This window comes from Erigeron canadensis, chromosome 3 (genome assembly GCF_010389155.1).
Source record: "Erigeron canadensis isolate Cc75 chromosome 3, C_canadensis_v1, whole genome shotgun sequence".
Lineage (NCBI taxonomy): Eukaryota > Viridiplantae > Streptophyta > Magnoliopsida > Asterales > Asteraceae > Erigeron > Erigeron canadensis.
In genome coordinates, this window is record NC_057763.1 from 2,040,443 (window position 1) to 2,062,384 (window position 21,942).

The 21,942-nt window shown below is 38.1% G+C and overlaps 2 protein-coding genes across 2 annotated transcripts; one reads left to right on the forward strand and one right to left on the reverse strand.

Annotated features, from left to right (window-relative positions):
• Positions 1-3,088: 3,088 nt before the first annotated feature.
• On the reverse strand, positions 3,089-4,803 carry LOC122590795. Its single transcript, XM_043762963.1, has 2 exons — positions 3,744-4,803; positions 3,089-3,117 (listed from the first exon to the last, which is right to left on the reverse strand). Exons 1-2 carry the CDS (start codon positions 4,801-4,803, stop codon positions 3,089-3,091), a joined length of 1,089 nt encoding a protein of 362 aa, XP_043618898.1.
• A 14,400-nt stretch (positions 4,804-19,203) lies between these two features.
• LOC122590799 (disease resistance protein RPS2-like) lies at positions 19,204-21,942 on the forward strand. The gene has a single exon (XM_043762969.1). It carries the CDS (start codon positions 19,243-19,245, stop codon positions 21,940-21,942), a length of 2,700 nt encoding a protein of 899 aa, XP_043618904.1. The 5' UTR covers positions 19,204-19,242.

The window sequence follows — 21,942 nt, forward strand, 5'->3', positions numbered from 1 at the left end:
CCCAATATCTTCACCAACCTCTCCTACAGAAATTTGAGGTGGCTGCTTGCTATTCCCATTTAACTCGTCAATAGCCTGTTGGGAGGTTGTTGATGGGATGGCTTGGGTACTAGTGTCCTTGGGCGTAGAGGACTTCTTAACCTTTGGTTTGCCCTTTGAATCACTCCGCTTTCGTTTTGGGACGACAGCGGAGGATGAAGATTGTAGACTTTGTGTTGGGGACGCTGCCTTAGGATTAATTTTGGTCTTTTTAGAGGCTTTGGAGGTTGCTGGGGGGTTTATCAGCAAACCAGCCTCAGAAGGCATTTCGGCGTCCACAGCGACCGTATCAGCCACTTCATTAGAAAGAAGTGCTACCTCCCAGTCGCTGTCTTTAGGGTATAAAGAAGAGTTTAGAGAGAAGAGTACCTCTTTCATATGTGCAGTGAGGCGAGCAACCAAATGTTCAGCAGGTTGCTTGTAGATATTGCTGCCATCCCTTGCAACTTGAATTGTGGCAGCATTTGGTAAGTCATATTCATTACCCAGTGCCTCTTTGAAGATAAGACTGAAAATTCTCACAAAAGGCACTGTGTGAGATCTGTTGTTCAAAGAGACCTTGTTCTTCATGTCATTGAAGATCAGCAAGGCGAAGTCCACGAATCTTCCTTCAGCCAGAGCGTGGATAATAGGCATTGAAGTTGAAGACGCCTGATTATAAGACCCAGAGTTACCACCCATACACTGGATCACATCGGTGAATAGAACTCTCCAGATCCCGGGGAGATTTTGTTTTAAGGGATTGCTTGGGATCAGTGGAGGGTTCCTCAAATTGTGATTGTACCCGATGGAAGGCAACCATGCCTTCCATTCATCATCTCCAGCAGCTTCCACAAAAGTATTGTCATCATTTTCTTGTGGGAAGCGAAGAGTACGGCGTAATGATGCTGGAGTGATGGTGATGGACTTTGTTCCTTTGCGAACAGTACCCACGATCGACTGGGTGGACTCCTCATAGTTACATGTCCACCAGAACTCACGAAGAAGATGAACATAAATCTTCTCCGGATCTGCCATTATACAATGGCTGGCAGGGGAAACATGGATAAAATCCAGCATAGGCTTATATCCTTTTGTACCTTTCGGTATGTCAAACGAGCCGAGATGGTTATTAGATTTAACAACCATCTCAGAAGCGGTGAATGAGATCTTAGAAGATTTCACAATATTAGAGGATGGAGAGAAAGAAGAGGAATTTAGATAAGATTTCTGAGTAGCGGCGGAAGCAAATGGAGTTTCAGATGATGATGCCATTTTTGATTTTTTGAAATGAGATTTGAAGATGCAAAGAATAGAGAAAGTAGAAATTAAGCTTTAGAGGAGATAAACAATTTGAGAGATTTTGAGAGATTGGAAAGGAGATGAATAGTTAAAAGAAAGCGTGAAAATGAAAGTGTGAGTATTAGTTTGTATATATAGGGTGTGGTGATGGAATATGATTGGTCAAAAATGAAAAGACAAAAGAAAGTTTCTCTCTCTCCTCATTTTCAACATCTACAGTTGTTTTTAACAACTGTAAACCTATATATATATACATATAAAAAAAACTTTGTGAGTAACGTTTTGAAAAAAAATATTTACAAAACACTTGAGTGTGCGCCGTATGCGTCTGACAGGGCCAGACCGTCAGAGGCACAGTCACAGTCTCAAGTGGACAGGTGACGTACTCAAGTACACAAGTGGGTAACCTTTTTGTAAAATATATATATCATATGGCTAAAAAGACTGTCACGTTGCCAACATAGTTACATCCGAAATAGTGAGTTTCAGATCTAATCCTATGTTTTATTTAATATTTTTTATTTTATCTTAATAGATCATGCCTCAGCGAACCTATCGATAAGGACACGTTTTCTATTAGATGTCAGCGAGCATATGACACACATATGGTCGCTGAGATACAATGTTTGGCAAACTGTCAGCCATCAACGGATTTTTGGAGTCTTTACCAATAACCGTTTGCTATTGGACTAGATGGAAACTTTTGGCTTTCCATTGCCTTTATTTTGCTTTTTTCCAAAGCAATAGGGATCAACGGATTTTAGAAGTCTTTACCAATAACCGTTTGCTATTGGACTAGATGGAAACTTTTGGCTTTCCATTGCCTTTATATTGCTTTTTCCCAAAGCAACAGGGATCAACGGATTTTAGAAGTCTTTACCAATAACCGTTTGCTATTGGACTAGATGGAAACTTTTGGCTTTCCATTGCCTTTATTTTGTTTAGCAAGCAAGACAAACTTAAACTTGCTGACAACATCTTGGCTTCCAAATGATATGAAAGTTAAGTAGTTGAGTCACCATTCAACATTCCCAACCTACTGACAAGATCTTTAAATCTCTTTTCATCTAAGGGTTTTGTGAAAATGTCAGTGAGTTGATCATCAGTGGGAATGAAATAAATTTCAACATCCCCTTTCATGACATGGTCACGTATGAAATGATACCTAATGTCTATGTGTTTGGTCTTGGAATGTTGAACAGGATTATGTGTGATAGCAATTGCACTCGTATTGTCACACATAATGGGGATCTTAGTGTAGTCTAAGTCATAGTCAGCAAGTTGGTGTTTCATCCAGAGGACTTGTCCACAACAACTCACTGCCGACACATATTCTGCTTCAGCAGTGGAGATGGACATTGTATGCTGTTTCTTACTAGACCAACTAGTTAACCTCCCCCCCAACAATTGACATCCTCCACTGGTACTCTTTCGATCTAACATGCAGCCAGCATAGTCAGAATCAGAGTAAGCAACAAGATCAAAATTGGACTCCTTGGGATACCAAAGACCTAAGGTCATAGTACCTTTCAGGTATTTGAAGATTCGCTTAACAGCAAAAAGATGAGATTCTCTAGGAGATGCTTGATATCTTGCACATAAGCAAGTGGCAAACATGATATCAGGACGACTCGCTGTAAGATACATTAGCGAGCCAATCATCCCACGATAGTGAGTGGGGTTCACATGCTTACCATCAGGATCAACATGGAGATTATTGGGAGGAGACATGGGAGTTGGCTTTGGAGAAATATCAGACATATCAAACTTAGCCAACATGTCTCGAATATACTTTTCCTGATTGATAAAAATACCATCAGCGAGCTGACGTATTTGCAAACCAAGAAAGAAGGTTAATTCTCCCATCATACTCATTTCAAAGTGAGATGACATAAGGGAGCTAAACTTTTTGCATAGTTTGGTGCTTGAGGATCCAAAGATAATGTCATCAACATAAATTTGGACATACAGTATATGAGCACCTTTTCGAAAGATGAAAAGAGTGTTGTCAATGGATCCTCGCTGAAAGTTGTTCGAGAGGAGAAATTCAGAGAGGGTGTCGTACCAAGCCCTAGGGGCTTGTTTAAGACCATATAAAGCCTTATGAAGACGATAGACATGATGTGGCTTGGCTGGATCTTCAAAACCAGGTGGCTGCTCGACATAGACTTCTTCATCGAGTTTTCCATTTAGGAAGGCACTCTTAACATCCATTTGATAGACCTTGAAGTCTCGATAAGCAGCATGTGCCAAAAATAAGCGTATAGCTTCTAATCTGGCCACTGGAGCAAAGGTTTCATCAAAGTCGACTCCTTCTTCTTGAAGATAACCTTATGCAACCAGCCTAGCCTTGTTACGTATAACAACACCGTCTTCGTCCATTTTATTTCTATATACCCATTTGGTACCAATGGGTTCCTTACCATGTGGTAAAGGAACCAAAAACCAGACATGTTGTCGTTGAAATTGAGTTAATTCCTCTTGCATGGCAGCAACCCAAGAGGGATCAACCATTGCCTCACCAATATTTTTAGGAGTGATCATTGACAAGAAATTTACATAAAGACATGTGTTTCTTGACGCTGATCGAGTGACAATACTCTGCTGAGGATCACCAATGACTTGGTGAGCGGGGTGACTCACTGTCCACCTAAGTGCAGGAACACTTGAAGAACCTAGTTGAGTATCAGCAGAAGATAGAGTGATGGGGACAGCAGGGAGAGGATTGTATGAAGAGAGGTCGATGGTGACAGTTGGTTCAGCGACAGGATGATCAGTTGAGTCATTTGGCTGAGTTGAGTTATCATTGATGTTGGAGTCATCAGCAGACTCCATATCCTCAGCATTTGCTGAGGCATCATGAAACTCATCCTCAGCGAGATCATCAGCATGAACATCCTTAGTCAATGATCTATTGTTGGCTGAGGAGGCCTGGATTGATCTCAAAATAAGCTCAACTGGCTCAATAGAGTAAATATGAGCAACAACTTGTTCCTTATCAGTACACACTGATGTATACTGAGATGTCTGTTGATGACATTCAGGTAATGTACAAGGTGCATCGGAAAATGAGTCAGCTTCCTCATTGGAGGGATTAGTGAACTCACTAAATACTTCTTCATAAGAAGAGGATTGTATGTCTTTTAAAGCAGATGAACTTTCATCAAAAGTGACATGAATAGATTCATCTACTTTTTGAAGGCGAACATTAAATACTCTAAATGCCTTGCTTATAGATGAGTATCCTACAAAATAACCATCATCCGCTTTGGGATCAAACTTACCTAGATGATCCCTATTATTCAAAATGAATACAGGGCATCCAAACACGAGAAAGTATTTAATTTGAGGTTTCTTACGTCTTAATACTTCATATGCTGTCTTATCATGTCTCTTGACAATCAAACAGCGATTCTGGGTGTGACAAGATGTGTTAACAGCCTCAACCCAAAATTTGTTTGGAAGAGAGGACTCATTGAGCATTGTTCTCACTGCCTCGATAAGTGTTCTATTTCTTCTTTCAGCGACACCATTTTGCTCAGGAGTTCTAACAGACGAGAAATTTTGTGAGATCCCTTGATCATCACAAAAGGATTTAAGAGTGTGATTTCGGAACTCAGTTCCATGATCGCTTCTAAGTTCTTTAACCCTTATGCCATTGAGATTTTCCATTTTCTTAATAAAATTTTTAATCTCTTCAGCAGCATCACTCTTGGAGTGAAGGAAGATAGTCCAAGTGTATCGCGAATATTCATCCACGATAACTAAGGTGTATTTGCTACCTCTTAGAATTTGGACATTTACAGGACCAAAGAGGTCCATGTGAAGGAGATGAAAGCATCCTTTGACAGAGTTGGCTTGCTTAGTTTTAAAGGTAGCTCTATAGCCTTTACCTTTTTCACAAGCGCTGCAAAGTCTGTCTTTTTCAAAGGATAGATGAGGAAGACCACGAACTAAGTTTTTCTTAGCTAGTAAATTTATGGTTTTGAAGTTCACATGCGACATACGCATGTGCCATAACCAATTTAGTTCAGCAGCTGACTTGGCAAAGAAACAAGTCTCGCTATCAGTTTTGATGGGAGTGAAGTCAACGAGATATACATCTCGTTTTCTGGAAGCAACCAATACGACTTCCTTGTTAATATTTACAACAGTCCCTTGATGTTTATCAAGAATGACTTTGTAGTCAGCGTCACAAAGTTGACTAATGCTTATAAGATTGTGTTTTAATCCGTTTACATAGGCAACTTTAGAGAATTTGATTAACCTATTTGAGAGGAGACCATAACCTTCAGTTTGTCTGGTGGAATTATCACCAAACACCACAGTAGGGCTAGCAGCCTCTACGTAGTTATCCAACAAGGTCTTTGAGCCAGTCATGTGTTTTGAACATCCACTATCCAAATACCACACTTCTTTTCCCAGTTAATCCTGTAAGGATAAGACAGAAGGTTTTAGTTTGGTCCACTTTCAAATTCACTAACAGGCATGCCAGTAGAATTAAGGATGGGTGCATCAGTGGTAGTGGATGACTCAGTGGAAAGAGCTTCCTCAAGAGTGGGATGGTTTCCCAAGTCAGCAAGCATATGAGTTCTATCATTCTCATCAGTGGGCATCATGTTATTCCCATTTTCTTGAAGAACAACAAAGTTGCTGACAACATTGGGAGCACTAAACTCAACCAACATTGTTGGTCGTCCCCAGGAATTGGAGATGACACTCTGAGAATGAGGAATCTCAATGCGTTGAGAGGCAACATAGTCAGCTAGGTTAGTTTGATGAGTTTCAATTGAGTCAGTGACAGAACCAGTGTCAATGATGAAAGATTCATCAAGAGGGCTCTCGCTTATCCTAGAAGATGAGATAGTTTCATTGACAAGGTCAGATAGTGGGGCACAGGCTGAAGTGTGAGCACTTGTTTGCACAACCACTTCAGGAGCATCTCTTGAGCTACTGCAGTCAGTTGCAATATGTCCTCTAATGCCACAGAGATAGCATTTTCTGTTTGAGGAGTTATTTTGTTGATTGCTAAGAAGGAATTCCTTGAGTTGAGATGACGAGTCATTGACTTGTTGAGCAAGTTCAATAATTTTGGGGTCTGAAGAGGTTGAAGCCTTGGTCTTTGCCTTGGACTTAGGCTTTGATTTTTGCTTGCGAGAATTCCTTGAGAATGGAGGAGGACCCAAGAGAGATTGACCAGTGGGGTCATCTAGACGAGGAGTGGAAGAGGAGGCCACTTGTGATCCTCTTAAAACACTCTAGGCTTGTTTCAAATTAGTTTGAGAGGAGGAAGTCCTAGGTTGATGAACTCTGCTGGGAGTAGTGGACCTAGAGTGACGATTTGGAGTAGCAGACCTCCCTTGCCTGTGAGGGAGATATTCTCCAATAGGAATAGAGGATTGTACCTGTTGAGAGGACAACTTTCCTCTGTTGGGAGTGGAGGATCTCACTTGCTGATGTGGCAAGTGTCCCCTTTGAGGAGTCACACTCCTTATTTGGTGCTGAGGAACATTTCCTCGCTGAGGAGTTACACTCCTCATTTGTTGCTGAGAAATGCACCCTCGCTGAGGAGTGGTTGGTCTATTAACAGACTGAGGCACCTTACCTCTTTGAGGAGTTGGGTGTCTCAGAATTGATCGAGGTGGAGATGACTGAGTTGCCTGCTAATGGACAACAGGTATAGCTTGAGATGAGCTTTAATGTTGAAACCTAGCATCTCCAAACTTTACTTGTCTCACCATAAGGCGTTCATGCTGAGGTTCCTCAGCATTTAAGACTTTAGAAGGAAAAGGATTAGATGAGATTGACTGAGGTTGCTGTTTAGGATGATCAGCTCGCTGAGGCGTGCTATAGTCATAAGGCACAACAACGGTACTTCTTTTGAAAGTCTCAGCCATTTTCAAGGTAAGTTGCTGAGGAGCAATAGATTTGTACCCATCACTTGAAATGTCTCTATGAAAAGTTTCATTTGGAGAGTATTGAATTTTACCTTCGTGTGGCATCATGCCAACAATAGGTAGATGGGAAAACATGTTGTTAGAGGATGAAGATGAGCTAACTATTTTAGCTTCAGAGGAATTTGAAGGGTCGCTGGAAAGAGATGAGGAGGATCCAGCGTCCATTTCAGTGTGATAATCATTTCCTTTAACGAAATACCACTTTTTCATTTCCTCAAAAGAAGTAATACCAGATGGTGGAATTGAGATTTTAGGTTTCACATCATCTTTAAACATGTCAGCAAGACAGGCAGCAGATTCAAAATCTCCACCTATCACTGCCTGAACTTGTGCAGGGACTTGTTCTCTAAGACATTGATGATGAAACTTAGAAGCTTTTGACAAAGAGGTCACAATCTTCTTGAGATTGAGGACTTCAAGCTTAAGTTTTTCATTCTCAAGCTGAAGCTTTTGAGTCAGCAACTCATGTGACTGAAGTTCTACATGAGCATTCTTTAGTCGGTTGAGTTTTTAAGATTTTTCACTCAATTTAGAACTTACTGAAAGGAGTTTTGAGTGAGCTTCAGCGCACAGAGTTTCTACAAACTGAAGATCACATGACAAGGATTCAAGAATTTTGGTCTTGTCCTCATCAGCAGATGAAAGAAGAGTATGTACCTTTTTGACAATGACGTTGACCCACTGACTTGTTGAGACTTGGTCTTTTGTCAGCGCATCACTATCAGCCAGAGCCATGAGACACATGGTGTCAACATACTCCTCGTCATTGGAGTCGTCTGAATCAGCCCAATCATGCTCTTCAGCAACCAGACCTTTGCCTGGTGTTTTGGCTTCTTCAGTTTCAGCCATTTTGGCTTTGAGCTGATAATACTTGTTCCTGTATTCATCAGCAGATTTAGATGAGTTAGTTTTTGGAGCAGCAGGAGTTGGGATAGAAACCCTGCACTCTTTTTGATAATGGTCTTTTCTACCACATTTCCAGCATTCTTCTTGTGATTTATCCACAAGAGGCTTGTATGGAGCAACCGACTTACGGTTGTTCAATTTCCTGAAGTACTTCTTTCCAGCGATTAAGGCAAATTCCACAAAATCACCGAACATTTCTTGTTTCTCTTCAGCATCAAGCTCATCAACAAGAGCTTGAATGGATGCTGGAAGAGCAGAGGTGCTGGATACATCATTGGGATAGATGGGCTCAGTAGAGATGAGAGCAAGAGGGTCAGTTAAAGGGTTTGCAGAAGTGTTGGCTGCAGAAGAGGAGCCAGCATGTCTCCTAGATTCTGCAGAGGCTCTAATATTTTGAGCCAAGGCTTTCTCTTCAAATTGAAGAGTGCCAAACAATTCCTCAAGATCCAGTTCTTGAATCTTTTTAGTGGTACGGGGGATTTGTCTTAAATTCTGCCATTTAAGAGGGAGAGAATCGATGAACTTGTGTGTAACACCCAACATTTAAATATATGGATTTCCAAAAAAATTTCGCCTAACGGCGTTAAAGAAAGCGGAAAAAAAACGTTTAAAAGTCCAAACCAGAAAATTCAGTTTGGTTTATTCTTTCAAAAGGTGTTACTCATCACATCATTGAATAAGTCTAATGGAAACCCATTGATTGCCCAACATAAAGCAACCAATCATCAAACATTCCAAATCTGAAAATTGCAAAAACATAAATCAAAGTCTAGATGGAGTAGCAACTATGGGTAAACTAATGTCATCATCACTTGCTATCTACCCATGCCTCTCTTTATTTCATCAACGACCTTTAGCTTGCTAAACCTGAGGGGACAACACATTTCAAGAAACAAGTGTTAGCTAACGAATTAGCTAAGTAAGAATACACAAGGTTTAGAAAGCATTTGTCCAATTAAAACGTTATAAAGATCGTTTTGCAACATTAGAATACAAATCATTACATATCATCACATATCATCTCATTCATCATCTTTCATACAAAATAGGTTACCCTAATTGTGCCTAAACATCTTTAACATCATCACATAACACATCATAACATCATTTAAGTGTAACTGAAGTCACACCCGACTAGATGAACACACCTTACGGCTGTCCATCAATGTCGTTAAGGAATGGCAAGCCAATTCCAGGAGTAATCCGTATGTTCAATGACAATGGGGCTGGTAAGACCTCCCGTATTACTCTTCACGTTATACCTCGTTGCAAGGAGCCACCCGAGCAACCACATCAACGCACTTAACCGGGCTAGGGCAAGTACGGGTTAAGCTTAACACTTTCACATCAAATTTACGAGTTCGATTTCACATCACATATAGTTTAGGTGTTTACACAACCTAAACAATCATCACATATACATCTTTTACGTTTGGGCCCTTAAACGTGCACGTGTCATGGCAACTTAATAAGTCTAGTGAACTAGATGAACAAGCCATGTAATCATGCACATTTCACATATCATCATCATACATCACATTTCATAGCATTTAATTTCATATCATATCATCCATTAAGCATACATAACATCTCATTGCAATACGTATCATTGGGTAGCATTTCAGGCTTTTATATGCATCTACATAGCCCATATCACCTCCCGTATAATCCCGAATACCCATAAGCAAACAAGATACCATTTGGGATGTTATCATATGAAAACTATGTTTATGTTGAACCCTCAGCGTGTCAAAGTAGTGTATCTTACCTCGTAGAAGCACACAACAAATGATAACGTAAGTTACCGAGCTTTGCAAGTATTCCCGACTACCTATAATCATTAAACGACATAATGAGCTATCAATTACCCACTATTTATGGTCATGACTCAAGCCTAGATACCTATAAATATCACCCATGACAAGACTTGATGCATCGGAGGTTCGTTTAATACTTTAGAGCACATAACTCGACGGAACATGGAAATCACTCACTAAATTAACCTTTCTGTAAACTTGACATCATCCTCAACTTTAAAAAGCATTACCATTAGAAAGTAGACTCTCTCACGATTCCGTGGATAGCTTATTCCTCAAAAACGGAGTTACGGTTCAAAAGTTATGGTCGTTTAAAAATGTTAACAAAAATCAGTCCCTAACGGGAGTTACGAATATTTGTAACGGGAGTTACGCACCTAATGGGAGTTATGAAAATTTGTAACGGGAGTTACCATGGAGGTGTTATTGCAATTACCCAGCTAACGGGAGTTACACAACCGTAACGGGAGTTACGATGACCAGTCGTGAAAAACAACCCCAAAACCTAACCAAACACATTCCAAACGACTTTAACACATCTCCAGGTCTTATGAACATCAAATACACTTAAAATAAGACCAAAATCACTCATTAAAAATACCAATTAATCCTTGAATCATTCACCACATAAATCAATCATTGAATCACCCGAATAACACAAAATCGGTAAAACGTTTGATCAAATAAACCAACCCACACCCCATGGCCTGAGTTGAATACAATCCAAGACTTAAATGATCAGATCTCAGAGAGGAAAATACCTGTAAATGACTTAGAGGATTCAAGATCTAAGCAAAACTTGGACGAAACACCTAGAATTGAAGACTTTTGATGATGGGTTTGCTTTGGGAGGGAGTTAGGAGCTGCTGGAGGTTTTCACACACGTTCAATCAGTTTTGGTGACAATTAGGGATACCTAATTACACCTGGAACCCTGGCTATCAACTCCTAATTTTGCACTTGGGACCCTTAACTTCTAATCTTATCGTTCTAAGCTTAAACTCACATAACGAGAGACTTAACACATTAACAAGCACTTAATTACATCATGACACTTTAATTACTTTCATTAAATCACGTTATCACATTAAATCACGTTAGTCATATCACATTTCGCATATAACATCAAATCACATTATCACATATAAGGCACATAAACTTAACGACCTAACGGTGACTAACGGAAAATCAATTAGTCAAATACTAAAAGTTTGAGATGTTACATTGTGGCATACCTCAAAATTGTCATGAGTAATACCAACATTTGTCATGTCATTGAGCAACCCTTTGAACCGGGTATATGTGCCCTCGAGACTTTCATCAGGAAGAGAAAAGAAATTTTCGTAGGAAAGTTTTAGGTCAATTTTCTTGGTTTTAATCAAGTCAGCTGACCCTTCATAAGTGCTCACTAGTCTTTCCCAAACTTCTTTTGAAGTGGGGAATTTAATGACTAGTTTCATCACCTCAGTGGGAAGAGTGGTGATGATCATATTTTTCAATCTTGAATCAAGATTGACGAGCTTTCGCTCTTCTTCAGTCCATTGGACTTTTGGCTTTACTAGACCAGTCACAATTTCAGGAGCATCAGGTGTAGCACCTAGTGTCCTTTGGACATACATAGGTATATAAGGACCTTCATTTAAGATGGTCATAAGGTATGGTTCTACACCCACTATGTGTAGTAACATTCGTTGCTTCCATGAGCCAAAGTATTTTGGCTCAAATTTTGGAGGAATAGAGCCGTAACCAAAGTCACGCGTGTTAACCAGAGTGGGTACAGATGACATCTTTAAGAAAAAAAATTTTAAGATTTAAATCGTAAAGACAATAATGTAAACAGAAGAGGCAAACAGATCTTGTTCCAATAATTTAGGAACACTGGCTCTGCTACCACTTGATGGTTCAAGAATGCACTACTTGTGTTTGATTAACTAACTTATACGATAAATATGAAATAACAAGAATAGAGACGAGAAGTAAAGAACTTTGTTTAGTTACATGTATTTCAAACTAAACGATGAAAACATGGATGGTTGTTTAACAACAACAATAAACAGAAAAGATTAGTTAAGTTTTTGAACACACAAAAACTTAACAACTAAATAAAGAGAATAAAGTAAAAACTGTGGAACACACCAACAAGATGGTGGCTAGGTCAAGTGATTCCTTTTATAGGCAGATAAGGAATCACATGATAACCCTAGTAGATGTTGACACATGAAGGTTGTCAACTATCTATTGGTGGATCATTCAGATCTGCAGAGGTCTCTTTCCTTCATCTTGTTTGTTTCCAAAAACGGTATGAAAGAGAAACTTCATTGCACAGAAGTGTACAAGCTCACATGGCTTCATCTTGATCTTTCAACATTTGTCCTTGGGACCATTCTTCTATTCTTCAAATTCCCGCTCATATTTGACTTACAAATACTGGGCGATGAGTCATTGAACATATCCTTTAGACTTTGAAGATAGATCATGCTTGAAGATGCATGTGCTCACTGAGAGCTCGCTGAACGAGTCACTCGCTGAGTCCCACAACGAATCCCTGATCCAACATAGTATATATAGAGTACGGTGATTTCTTATGCATGTAAGAGCTTGATTAATAGCGAGTAATTTGGAAAGTTGCTTGGGGAGGTTATTTCTGCTAATAGAGATGATGAAAGAGGCCTTATGCTTAAAGGTTTGAGTAAAGAGAGATTGATTGATTTGTCAACATGCTCTGAATACAAGGACAATACTGCTTTTTCTATTAGCACAACGGTGACAAATTATGACAGTACCACTTTCCCTTTCCTTGAGAGGCTCACTTCTGATGCTACAACTTCGTTTAAGTCACTTCTCTAAATTCAGCCAGACAAGGTTATTCCAACTGCTGCCGCTCCTACTCCAGCTACTGTTGATGCTTCTCAATCTAATCCCGAAGGTACCTCTACTTCGTAAGTCCTTATGATACTTGGTTGGTGGCCTTTTGGCCTTTGATTGATTTGATTGTGGCTTATATGACCTTTGAACAATTCCTCCTTTAGCATTCGTGCCTTCAAACATTTTTTCTTCTCTTTCTTTACTATGGAATAATACTAGATTCTCCATAGAAACCAACTAGTGGCGCAAATGGTGGGCGCTTGAGGGCTTTAACTCTTTGTGGGAGCCTATTGAAGCAATACTCATAGATAATGCCAGTAGAGCTCCCATTATTTAAGTATATTTTTCCAACCTCAAAGTTAGCCAAATGGGCTTGTATGATCACAGGGTGTGAGGATATTGTTTGCAATGGTGGAAAAGAAATTGGAACCACAACCCAATCTTTCAAAAGGTTTGCTTTTCGCTTTCTGGGATCCCTTCTTTGGTGGACCATACAAACATGTTCTTATGTTGGCCTCAGATCATGATTGTTTTCTTTTTTTGACTGGTGCCTTCTGCCATTCAAAGGTTTTGCTTTGTAGGAGTTTTCCTTCCTTCCCTGGATCCGGGAACAAGATGCTTTAACTTTCCTTCTTCCAAGGCCCTCTTGATTTCTGCTTGGAGTTCTTTGCAATCATTAGTATCATGACCGTGACCCCATGAAAGTCACAATACTTATATATGTTTTTCTTTGCATATCTCATAAGGGGAGGGGGCTTGAAAGTTGAGCCTGCCCCCAGTTTTAAAAATCTCTTTGGGAGCTTTTGTTAAGTCCACAAGATGGACACTTTTGGCATATTGAGCGGGCCTTTTATCTCTTATGTAATTTGGACGTTCATCTCTTCTTGCATCTCATCTGTAATCCTCTTGGAAACTATCTCATCTAATATCAAAATGAGGCCTTTTCCCCAAAGGGTTCTGCCCATGACTTATCCTTCCTTATCATCCTTGTTACCGACGTAGAAGTTTCTCTAGAGCGGAGGTAGTCATAGGCTCAATCAATGGCTTCTTTGAAAGTCTTGAGAACTTTTGTAGTCAACTTTTCTTGGAGGCCTCCAAGGTGAGATCTGTTGACTCTCTGGCAGACCATGTATCCTTTGACATTCTTGAGTGAGTCTAAAAATGAAGTCTTTAAGTGGCTCATTCTACCTTTGCCTTATTAAGTGAGCTTCCAAGTGATTACACTGGTGCTTCTTTTGTTGAAATAAATAGGCAACAAACTATTCTTTCAAATCTTTGAAGTCTTTTATACTTCTTTCAGGTAGGCCTGTAAACCAAACTCTAGCATGCACTTGTAATGTTCCAGGAAACAAGTGACAGGCCATAGTTACTACCCTTTTTTCCGTGAGTATTACTTGGTCATATAATGCTAAGTGGTCTTTTGGATCCCTAGTACCATCATAAGTTCCCATAACCGGAGGAACTTTTTGGCCATCTGGGTTCTGCAATCTAGTCACAGAATCTAGACTTGACATTTGTAAGGTGCCCTATTGTTGCGTGGATCGTAATAAGACGCGATTCGTTATGTCAAGAGTGCGGAATCCTCTTGAGATAACTAGATTGCTATTGCCTTTCGTTGATTAGTGAGCAATTAACCAACCTAAGGAGATGCACAAGGCTTGTGGTTCGTGTAGGAGGCTACACGAAGGAACAATTAACCTTAGCTCGTAAATTCGTAAGTAACTCTCAAGAATTCGAAAACGATTAACCTAATTCCGTAGATTATGTCTTGTATTTATACTAGTTAAGTATTGGATCGTGTGGGCTTAGGCCTTAATTACGTATTAGGCCCGAAACAATTAACAACCGATCTGCCTCGTGCTGACGTCAACACGAGGTTCATCCTACATGCTGATGACGTCAGCACGAGGGACGATCCTTTGTTCTTTGTTTGACTCGTACATAACATCCAATCATCGTTTAAGTGTTCTACGACACTTATAAACCTTGATTCTATGTTCTTGTACCTGCAAAATAATATATAACACACAAACACAATACAAAACATAAACAGATATAATATTGAAGTTCGAACGTAATCATTAAATATCAACATAAGTTCTTATTTAAATGATTACAAACAAGTTCCTAAAAACATAAACGATAATCAAATCTATGTTGCGATTGTCACACCGAATCTGCATCTACAACATTGGATCTTGGAATGCTTACAACTTGTGCCTGCTCCCCAGCCTCTTAACTTGACAACACCTTTAACATTTTTAACAGGTCCCTTGTCGGGTTTGGTGGTGGTTTTGGTTCTGGACGAGATTGATGTTTCTTAAGCTGCTCCATCATTTAAGACATCAAAGATTCCACAGCTCCCAGTTGAGGGGTTGTTGGAGGAAGAGGAGAAGGTGGAGTTAATTGATTTGAGTATATGGGTAAGTTGTCATAACCAACTTGGTTGGGTTGTGTTGTAGCTAGAGTGGTATGTGTTAGTAGAGCTGGTTGGGAGGACTCCCCAATAAGCTTTAGCAATTCTACCAGATGGCTTTCCTGGACAAATGGTCCCGGATGAGCTAGGGACAAATTGCTCAACGGGGATTACTAGGTCATTGAGAGGATGTGACACGCAAGGGTGTAACAAGAGAAGAAGTTGTTGGAATGACATTTTGAGTCTCAGGACCCATGTTTTTAAACAAGCCTTGGGTGTTGGCGACAGAGTCACGTATGCCTACAAATGAGGTGGTGAGTGAGGATGATGTTACTCTTATGGAGAACAGTGACGCTATGATACAGAGTTTAGGGTGGGTGTTGTAGTAACTATGTCTTTAGTCGAGTATTGGAGTCTGGATCTAACATCCAATAAATTTTTATGAGAGATTATCTCTTCACCCTGGTATGTTCACTACTAGTAGTTTGTATAGTAATTACGGGTGGACGAGTGATGGTAGTGTCTTTTTGAGACTCTACACCACCCGTTGTCTCAATCTCCATACACCCAGGCCGGTGAAGTTGTTTTTGAAAGTGGAGTTTCTTCCTTGGCCATGCAAGACCAAGTAAAAGAGAAATGAAATGGTGATTTTAATTTTTACAATGAAATCCGTTCAATAAACAGGTCCATGAATGGCGCCAATGTTTGAACCTAGATTGACCGGCTCAGTGACGACTAAGATTAAGGGCCACAATCACCACAACTCTTGAGAATTTTGTGTGAACCTAACAAGTTTTCGACAAACCTAAGGCGACAGTGATTGTGGAATAAATGTAATAAGATTGAGTTTGATTGACTGATTGTATTAAATGTGAATCGAATTGAATGTGTCCTTGACAAATTCTTGAATGAGTATTTATATAGGAATATTTAGGAGAGTTACAAAGCTCTTTCAAAGATTCACGTACAGTGAATATCCCTTTTGTAGTAATGATGTAACGTATACGTATTTACAAACCTATATATATAGCGCGCACACACATGTATATATCTATATAGACGATATAATATATAAGCCCATGGTCATGATAAGTCAAACCCATATGTTGATCTTCCTCCTTTGCTTACTGCTATACTACATATCATAAATATACTACTGCCATGCCTTAGCCATCATTTACATATCTATAGATTTAGATATTGAGATCGAGCAACTACATAAAAAGAGGGAAGGAAGTCAAGGAACATTAGTAAGTCTTTCTCTTAGTAGATCCGTTAGTAGGATCCGATGTAGACCAAGTAGTAGGATCCAAGGTAGACCCGGTTTAGTTGGTCATCCAAGGAGAGTGGTATGTATGTTCTCCATCTTGAACCCGGTGCCATGTAGGGATGGATCGATTGTTCTATCTATCCATTTGCTAGACTTTTCTCATTGTCGACCCGATACGCAAACCCACTCACTAATTTTACCCGATTGTAGACCCGGATGTTTTGAGCACACTATCATAATCTAGGCTTTGTGTTATACATCGGTTTAAACATGAGTTTTTACTCACCAGATATTTATACGGGATCATTAAACTAACACGTTAACCGTGCAATGTGGCAGTGGTCGTGGCGGCAACTATGTGGTGGTGGGGGCGACTGTTGGTGGTAGATTAGACATTGAGTGGTGTAAATAATTGATGTAAAAGGTTAATAAAGATATTTTAAAAGATAAATAATTAATATTGTAATTTAATCATTAATGCTAAGGGATAGTGTACGTAAAAATATTTTACGAGGTGTGAAATGAAAATATCACATATTTTTCAACACATCCGAACATAAAATGTTATTCTATTTATAATATAGTATAGATAACAATTTTATTTATCTGTTTCTAATTTATAATAAAAAATAAAAAAGTTAAAAATCAATATTTAAAAATTAATAGTCCTTGTATATGAATTCAAAAACGATTTGAGAACATTGCAATACATTGTTAAATCTATTATGATTTTTATCCATCTATAATAACTATACATTTTTTATTGTTGAAAAATACGTTTAAAATTGTGATTTTGCCTAGAATATTAATAATACTAAATGAATAAATATTAGCTATAAGTATTTATACATACATAATTAATATCTTATAGTATTTAAATTAAAGATACTCCATATATATATATATATATATATATTACTACAATATAATAAAAAGCACATTGTAAAAATCATAACATTACTATTTTAAGCATCTATAATTAAATATATGAAAAGGTAACATTTCATTAAAATATTTTTTTTGTAAAATGACATAATATTAAAAGAGGAGTATTCTCAAAATACAACAATGTTAAAGGCGGCGATATGGTGATATCGGTGGTGTGGTTAAAGTAAATTAACTTTAAGGGGATATTTTAAGTAAAAATATCTTAAAATTGTTAAGTGAAAATATTATACCTTTTAAATTCCTTTCAAATTTAACTTGACAAATCATTGTTGCCACATGGTCATATAAGGTTATATTATGAACCTCAAAAAATTGCAGGAACATTACGGAACCTTCTTTAAATTAAAATTATTTACTATTTGATTATTTACACATGTTCATATGACTATATAATTGCTTACAAATGTTCATATAACTATCTATATACATTTGATCATCATCAATCTTATGAAAACATTACTTTACAAAATGCATACACATGATTGACCTGCATACATGTGATCATAGCACTATATATGCACATGTGATCATAAAATTCATGTCTCCAAAAATTAAATAATGGATGATAATTCATGTTTCTAAATAATTGAAAAATCTAAAATTGCACTTAAATAAACCAAAAACAATTTAAAAAAGTCACCATGTAAAGGATAATCAATGATAAGTTTGATTTAAAAAGTTCCTTAAATTTCTTGCAATTTTTGGGGTTTCTAAAATAACTTTTCAGTATATATATATATATCATATATATGGTATCAATTTTAAATATCAAATTAAAACAACATAAGCAACATTAATATGACCTCTAACTTCTAATGTAAGGTAAAAAAATGCTTACAATCATTTGTTATTATTTCTTAGTAATTAAAAAGACAATAATTGAATGTGTTTGTATCAAAAACTTTTAGTCAATGATTTTTAAATAGCCGCACAAGGTAAATCTATTGGTTATTTTGATGTAATCGAAACAAATAAAGAGCAAAAAAAGAAATAGTAAAAATGAAAACATTTATTTCATTGGTTTTGTGAACAACTTACTCGACGAGAAGAAGGAACAAAAGTTTCTTTAGAAAAAGGCCTTAGCAATAAATAACTTTTTTATAACGACATTCTAATATTTTTCTACTCTTAGATCATACGCGTCTTTAAAATGAAACAAAACTTTTGTCTCTTAGTTGATTCGAATGAAAAAGACAAGTTTGGAGTATGTTTAATTCTTTTGAAGAATTCTTTAGAATTATTTATTTGTAACAGTGTTTAATATCTCTGGTTTTGTCTGACATATTTATTTGAATCTATATAAATGTCTATTTTATGTTATACAATCATTTAACTCAAAACTTTTATGGTTAATTTTCATTATATAATTAAATTATTTATGAGGACTCAAGTTATAACATATGCCGGGGACTTAACTAGTACGAGTAATAGATAGATTAAGGTAATAAGGTTCTACCGAAGTGTTTAAGAAACAAACTACTTCTCCAAAAAGAAAAAAAAAAAACACATGAATTGGGTTTTGATATGTTATTTTGTTTGTTTTGTATATGTAGGTGTCAAAAGAAGAAACAACATCGAGCAATGACGGAATTTGTTAATCTCATTCTTCAACCTGTTGTTGATACTCTCAAGGATTACCTGAGAGAACACATAGGCTACATGACCTTATGCAAAAAGTATGTCACAGAGATGGAGAGAAATATGGGGAAGTTAAACGCTAAAAGAGTCGATGATGAAGAGACAATGCGTCACAACAAACGTAATAAACTTAAGGTTCCAGATCAGGTCAAAGGTTGGTTGGAAGATGTTCAAGTGGTCAATGCAAAAGTGGAAAGCCTTCAAGAAATAAGTGTTGGCAGTTGTTTCAGTTTCAAGACTAGGCATGGTGTTGGAAAAAGAGCTTTCGGGCTTATTCAAGAAATTAAACACCTAAAAGAAGAACACACTCAAATTGTGTGGACTAATCATCCGATTCCTCTTGGCAAAGTTGATTCCATGAAGGCATCCACCTCTGCCCCACCAGTTGATTATCAAAGTGACTTTGAGTCCAGAGAGGACACTTTTGTGAAAGCATTGAAAGCACTAGAAGCAGACCACAAATCACACGTGATAGCTTTGTGGGGGATGGGCGGAGTTGGGAAGACCACCATGATGGAGAAGCTGAAAACAGTTGTGACAGAGAAGAGAATGTTTAGTCTTATTGTGCCGGTGGCGATAGGGGAATTCCCTCATAAACACCTCCCCTATAACCATGTTAACAATGAGAAAAAGCTCCTTGCTATCCAGGATGCGGTAGCTGATTACCTCGCAATAAATCTAAAAGAGATAACAACTATATCCGCAAAAGCTGATAAGCTGCGTGGATGGTTCGAAAACTATTCTGAAGGAGGTAAGAACAAGATCCTAGTGATACTTGATGACATATGGCAGTTCATCGATTTGAAAGATATTGGTTTAAGTCCTTTTCCGGATCAAGGTGTCGACTTTAAAGTCTTGTTGACATCACGAAGCAGAGAAGTTTGCATAAATATGGGAGTTGAAACTAATTCAATCTTCAATGTGAAAGTCTTGTCAAATGCAGAAGCACATACTTTCTTCTGGCAATTTGTAAATGATTCAACCGAAGCTGATTTGGATCCCGGTCTTCGTATGCTTGGAGATGTTATTGTAGGTAGATGCGGGGGTTTGCCCATGGCGATTAAGACCGTCGCAAAAGCTCTTATAGGTAAAAGCACGGCTATGTGGGATGATACACGTACTCGGTTACAACACCATGACATAGGCAAAACCCTGAATGAAATTTTTAAAGTCAGCTACAACAATCTAGAAGACGAGGAGACTAAATCAGTTTTTGTGCTTTGTGTTTTATATCCTGAAGACTTTGATATTCCTACAGAGGAGTTGGTGAGGTACGGATGGGGTTTGAAACTGTTTAACAAAGTGTACACTATAAGACAGGCAAGAAACAGGTTGTATGTTTGCATTGAGCAACTTGTTAATGCAAACCTGTTGATCGAAAGTAATGGTGCTGGGAGCATCAAGATGCATGATCTCGTGCGTGCTTTTGTTTTGGAAATGTATTCTAAAGCTGAGCATGGTTTTGCATGGAAAATAATTTCATTAGAATGCAAGGGCATGAAAGAGTTTCCAAGAGACCTCACATTTCATAACCCGTCATTTTTGAAACTAATGCATGCAGATGGGCCGATAAGGTTTCCAGAAAACTTCTATCGGTTAATGGAAAAGCTTCAGGTTATTGTGTACGAAAAAATGCAGTATCCATTGCTTCCCGGATCATTAGATTACTCCATCAACCTTCGAACACTTTGTCTCCAAGGGTGTTCATTGTCGTTTGATAGTCATTCTATTGGAAGTCTTTCAAATCTAGAAGTGCTTAGTTTTGCTAATTGTGAAATTAAGGAATTACCATCCACAGTCGGAAATTTGATAAAGCTAAAACTACTAGATTTGACAGGTTGTGTTAATCTTCAGTTTGACGACGGTGTCTTAAAAAATTTGGTCAAGCTTGAAGAGCTTTATATGAGGGTTGGTGATAGAAGAGTCATTAGCTTCATAGATGGAAATTTCAATGAATTTGCTGAGCGTTCAAAAAACCTTTCCACATTAGAATTTCAGTTCTTTGGAAGCAATGTGCTCCCGAAAAGAATCTCGTTTATCAATCTCGAAAGATTCAAGATTTCTGTAGGTTTCCTTTTGAGAGAGAAATATGAAATGACTACATCATGCGAAAACACATTGATGTTGGTCTCCAATAAGGGTGAACTTTTGGAATCTGGAATTAATATGTTGTTTGAGAAAACAGTTGTGCTTCATTTGCAAGTGGACGACATGGATGTTCTTGAAGATTTTAAATGCTCTTCGTTCCACGGGTTAAGAGTCCTTAACGTTTCTAAGTGTGCACAGCTGAGGTACCTTTTCACACGTCGTGTTGCTTCATCTTTGTCAAGGCTTGAGCATCTTGAAGTCAGGTTATGCAATACTCTGCAAACGCTCATATATGACAATGATGGTGGATCAGAAACAATAAGATTTCCGAGCTTAAAGTTTCTATCTTTACGTGACTTACCAAAGCTAGTGGGCTTGTGCAATACTAGCAGTGTAATTGAGTTGGCTCAGCTCACAGACATAACCTTAATTGATTGTGGAAGCATTAAGTATTTGTTTTCATCCCAAACGTTCAAATTTCTCAGGCATGTTAAAATAAATCGGTGTGAAGTTATAGAAGAAATTGTTTCAAATAAAGATGACGAATATGAAGAAATGGCTACATCTACATCCACCCACAAAAATGTCACATTTTTCCCAATACTCGAGACGCTCCAACTTCGTGAGCTAAAGAGTCTACAACATATTGGTGGTGGCAGCTGCAATTCCATCTCTAATCAATTTCAGGTAGCAAAGATTGATTTACAATATGATTAA

Bases quoted from the DNA above. Each gene is read 5' to 3' on its own strand.
- LOC122590795 (XM_043762963.1), bottom strand. From the start codon at position 4,803: ATGCTCAATGAGTCCTCTCTTCCAAACAAATTTTGGGTTGAGGCTGTT. The intron at 3,118-3,743 runs GTAAGGAACCCA...TTTATCAATCAG, and splicing joins TTTGGTTCCTTTACCACATG to GAAAAGTATATTCGAGACAT.
- LOC122590799 (XM_043762969.1), top strand. From the start codon at position 19,243: ATGCGTCACAACAAACGTAATAAACTTAAGGTTCCAGATCAGGTCAAA.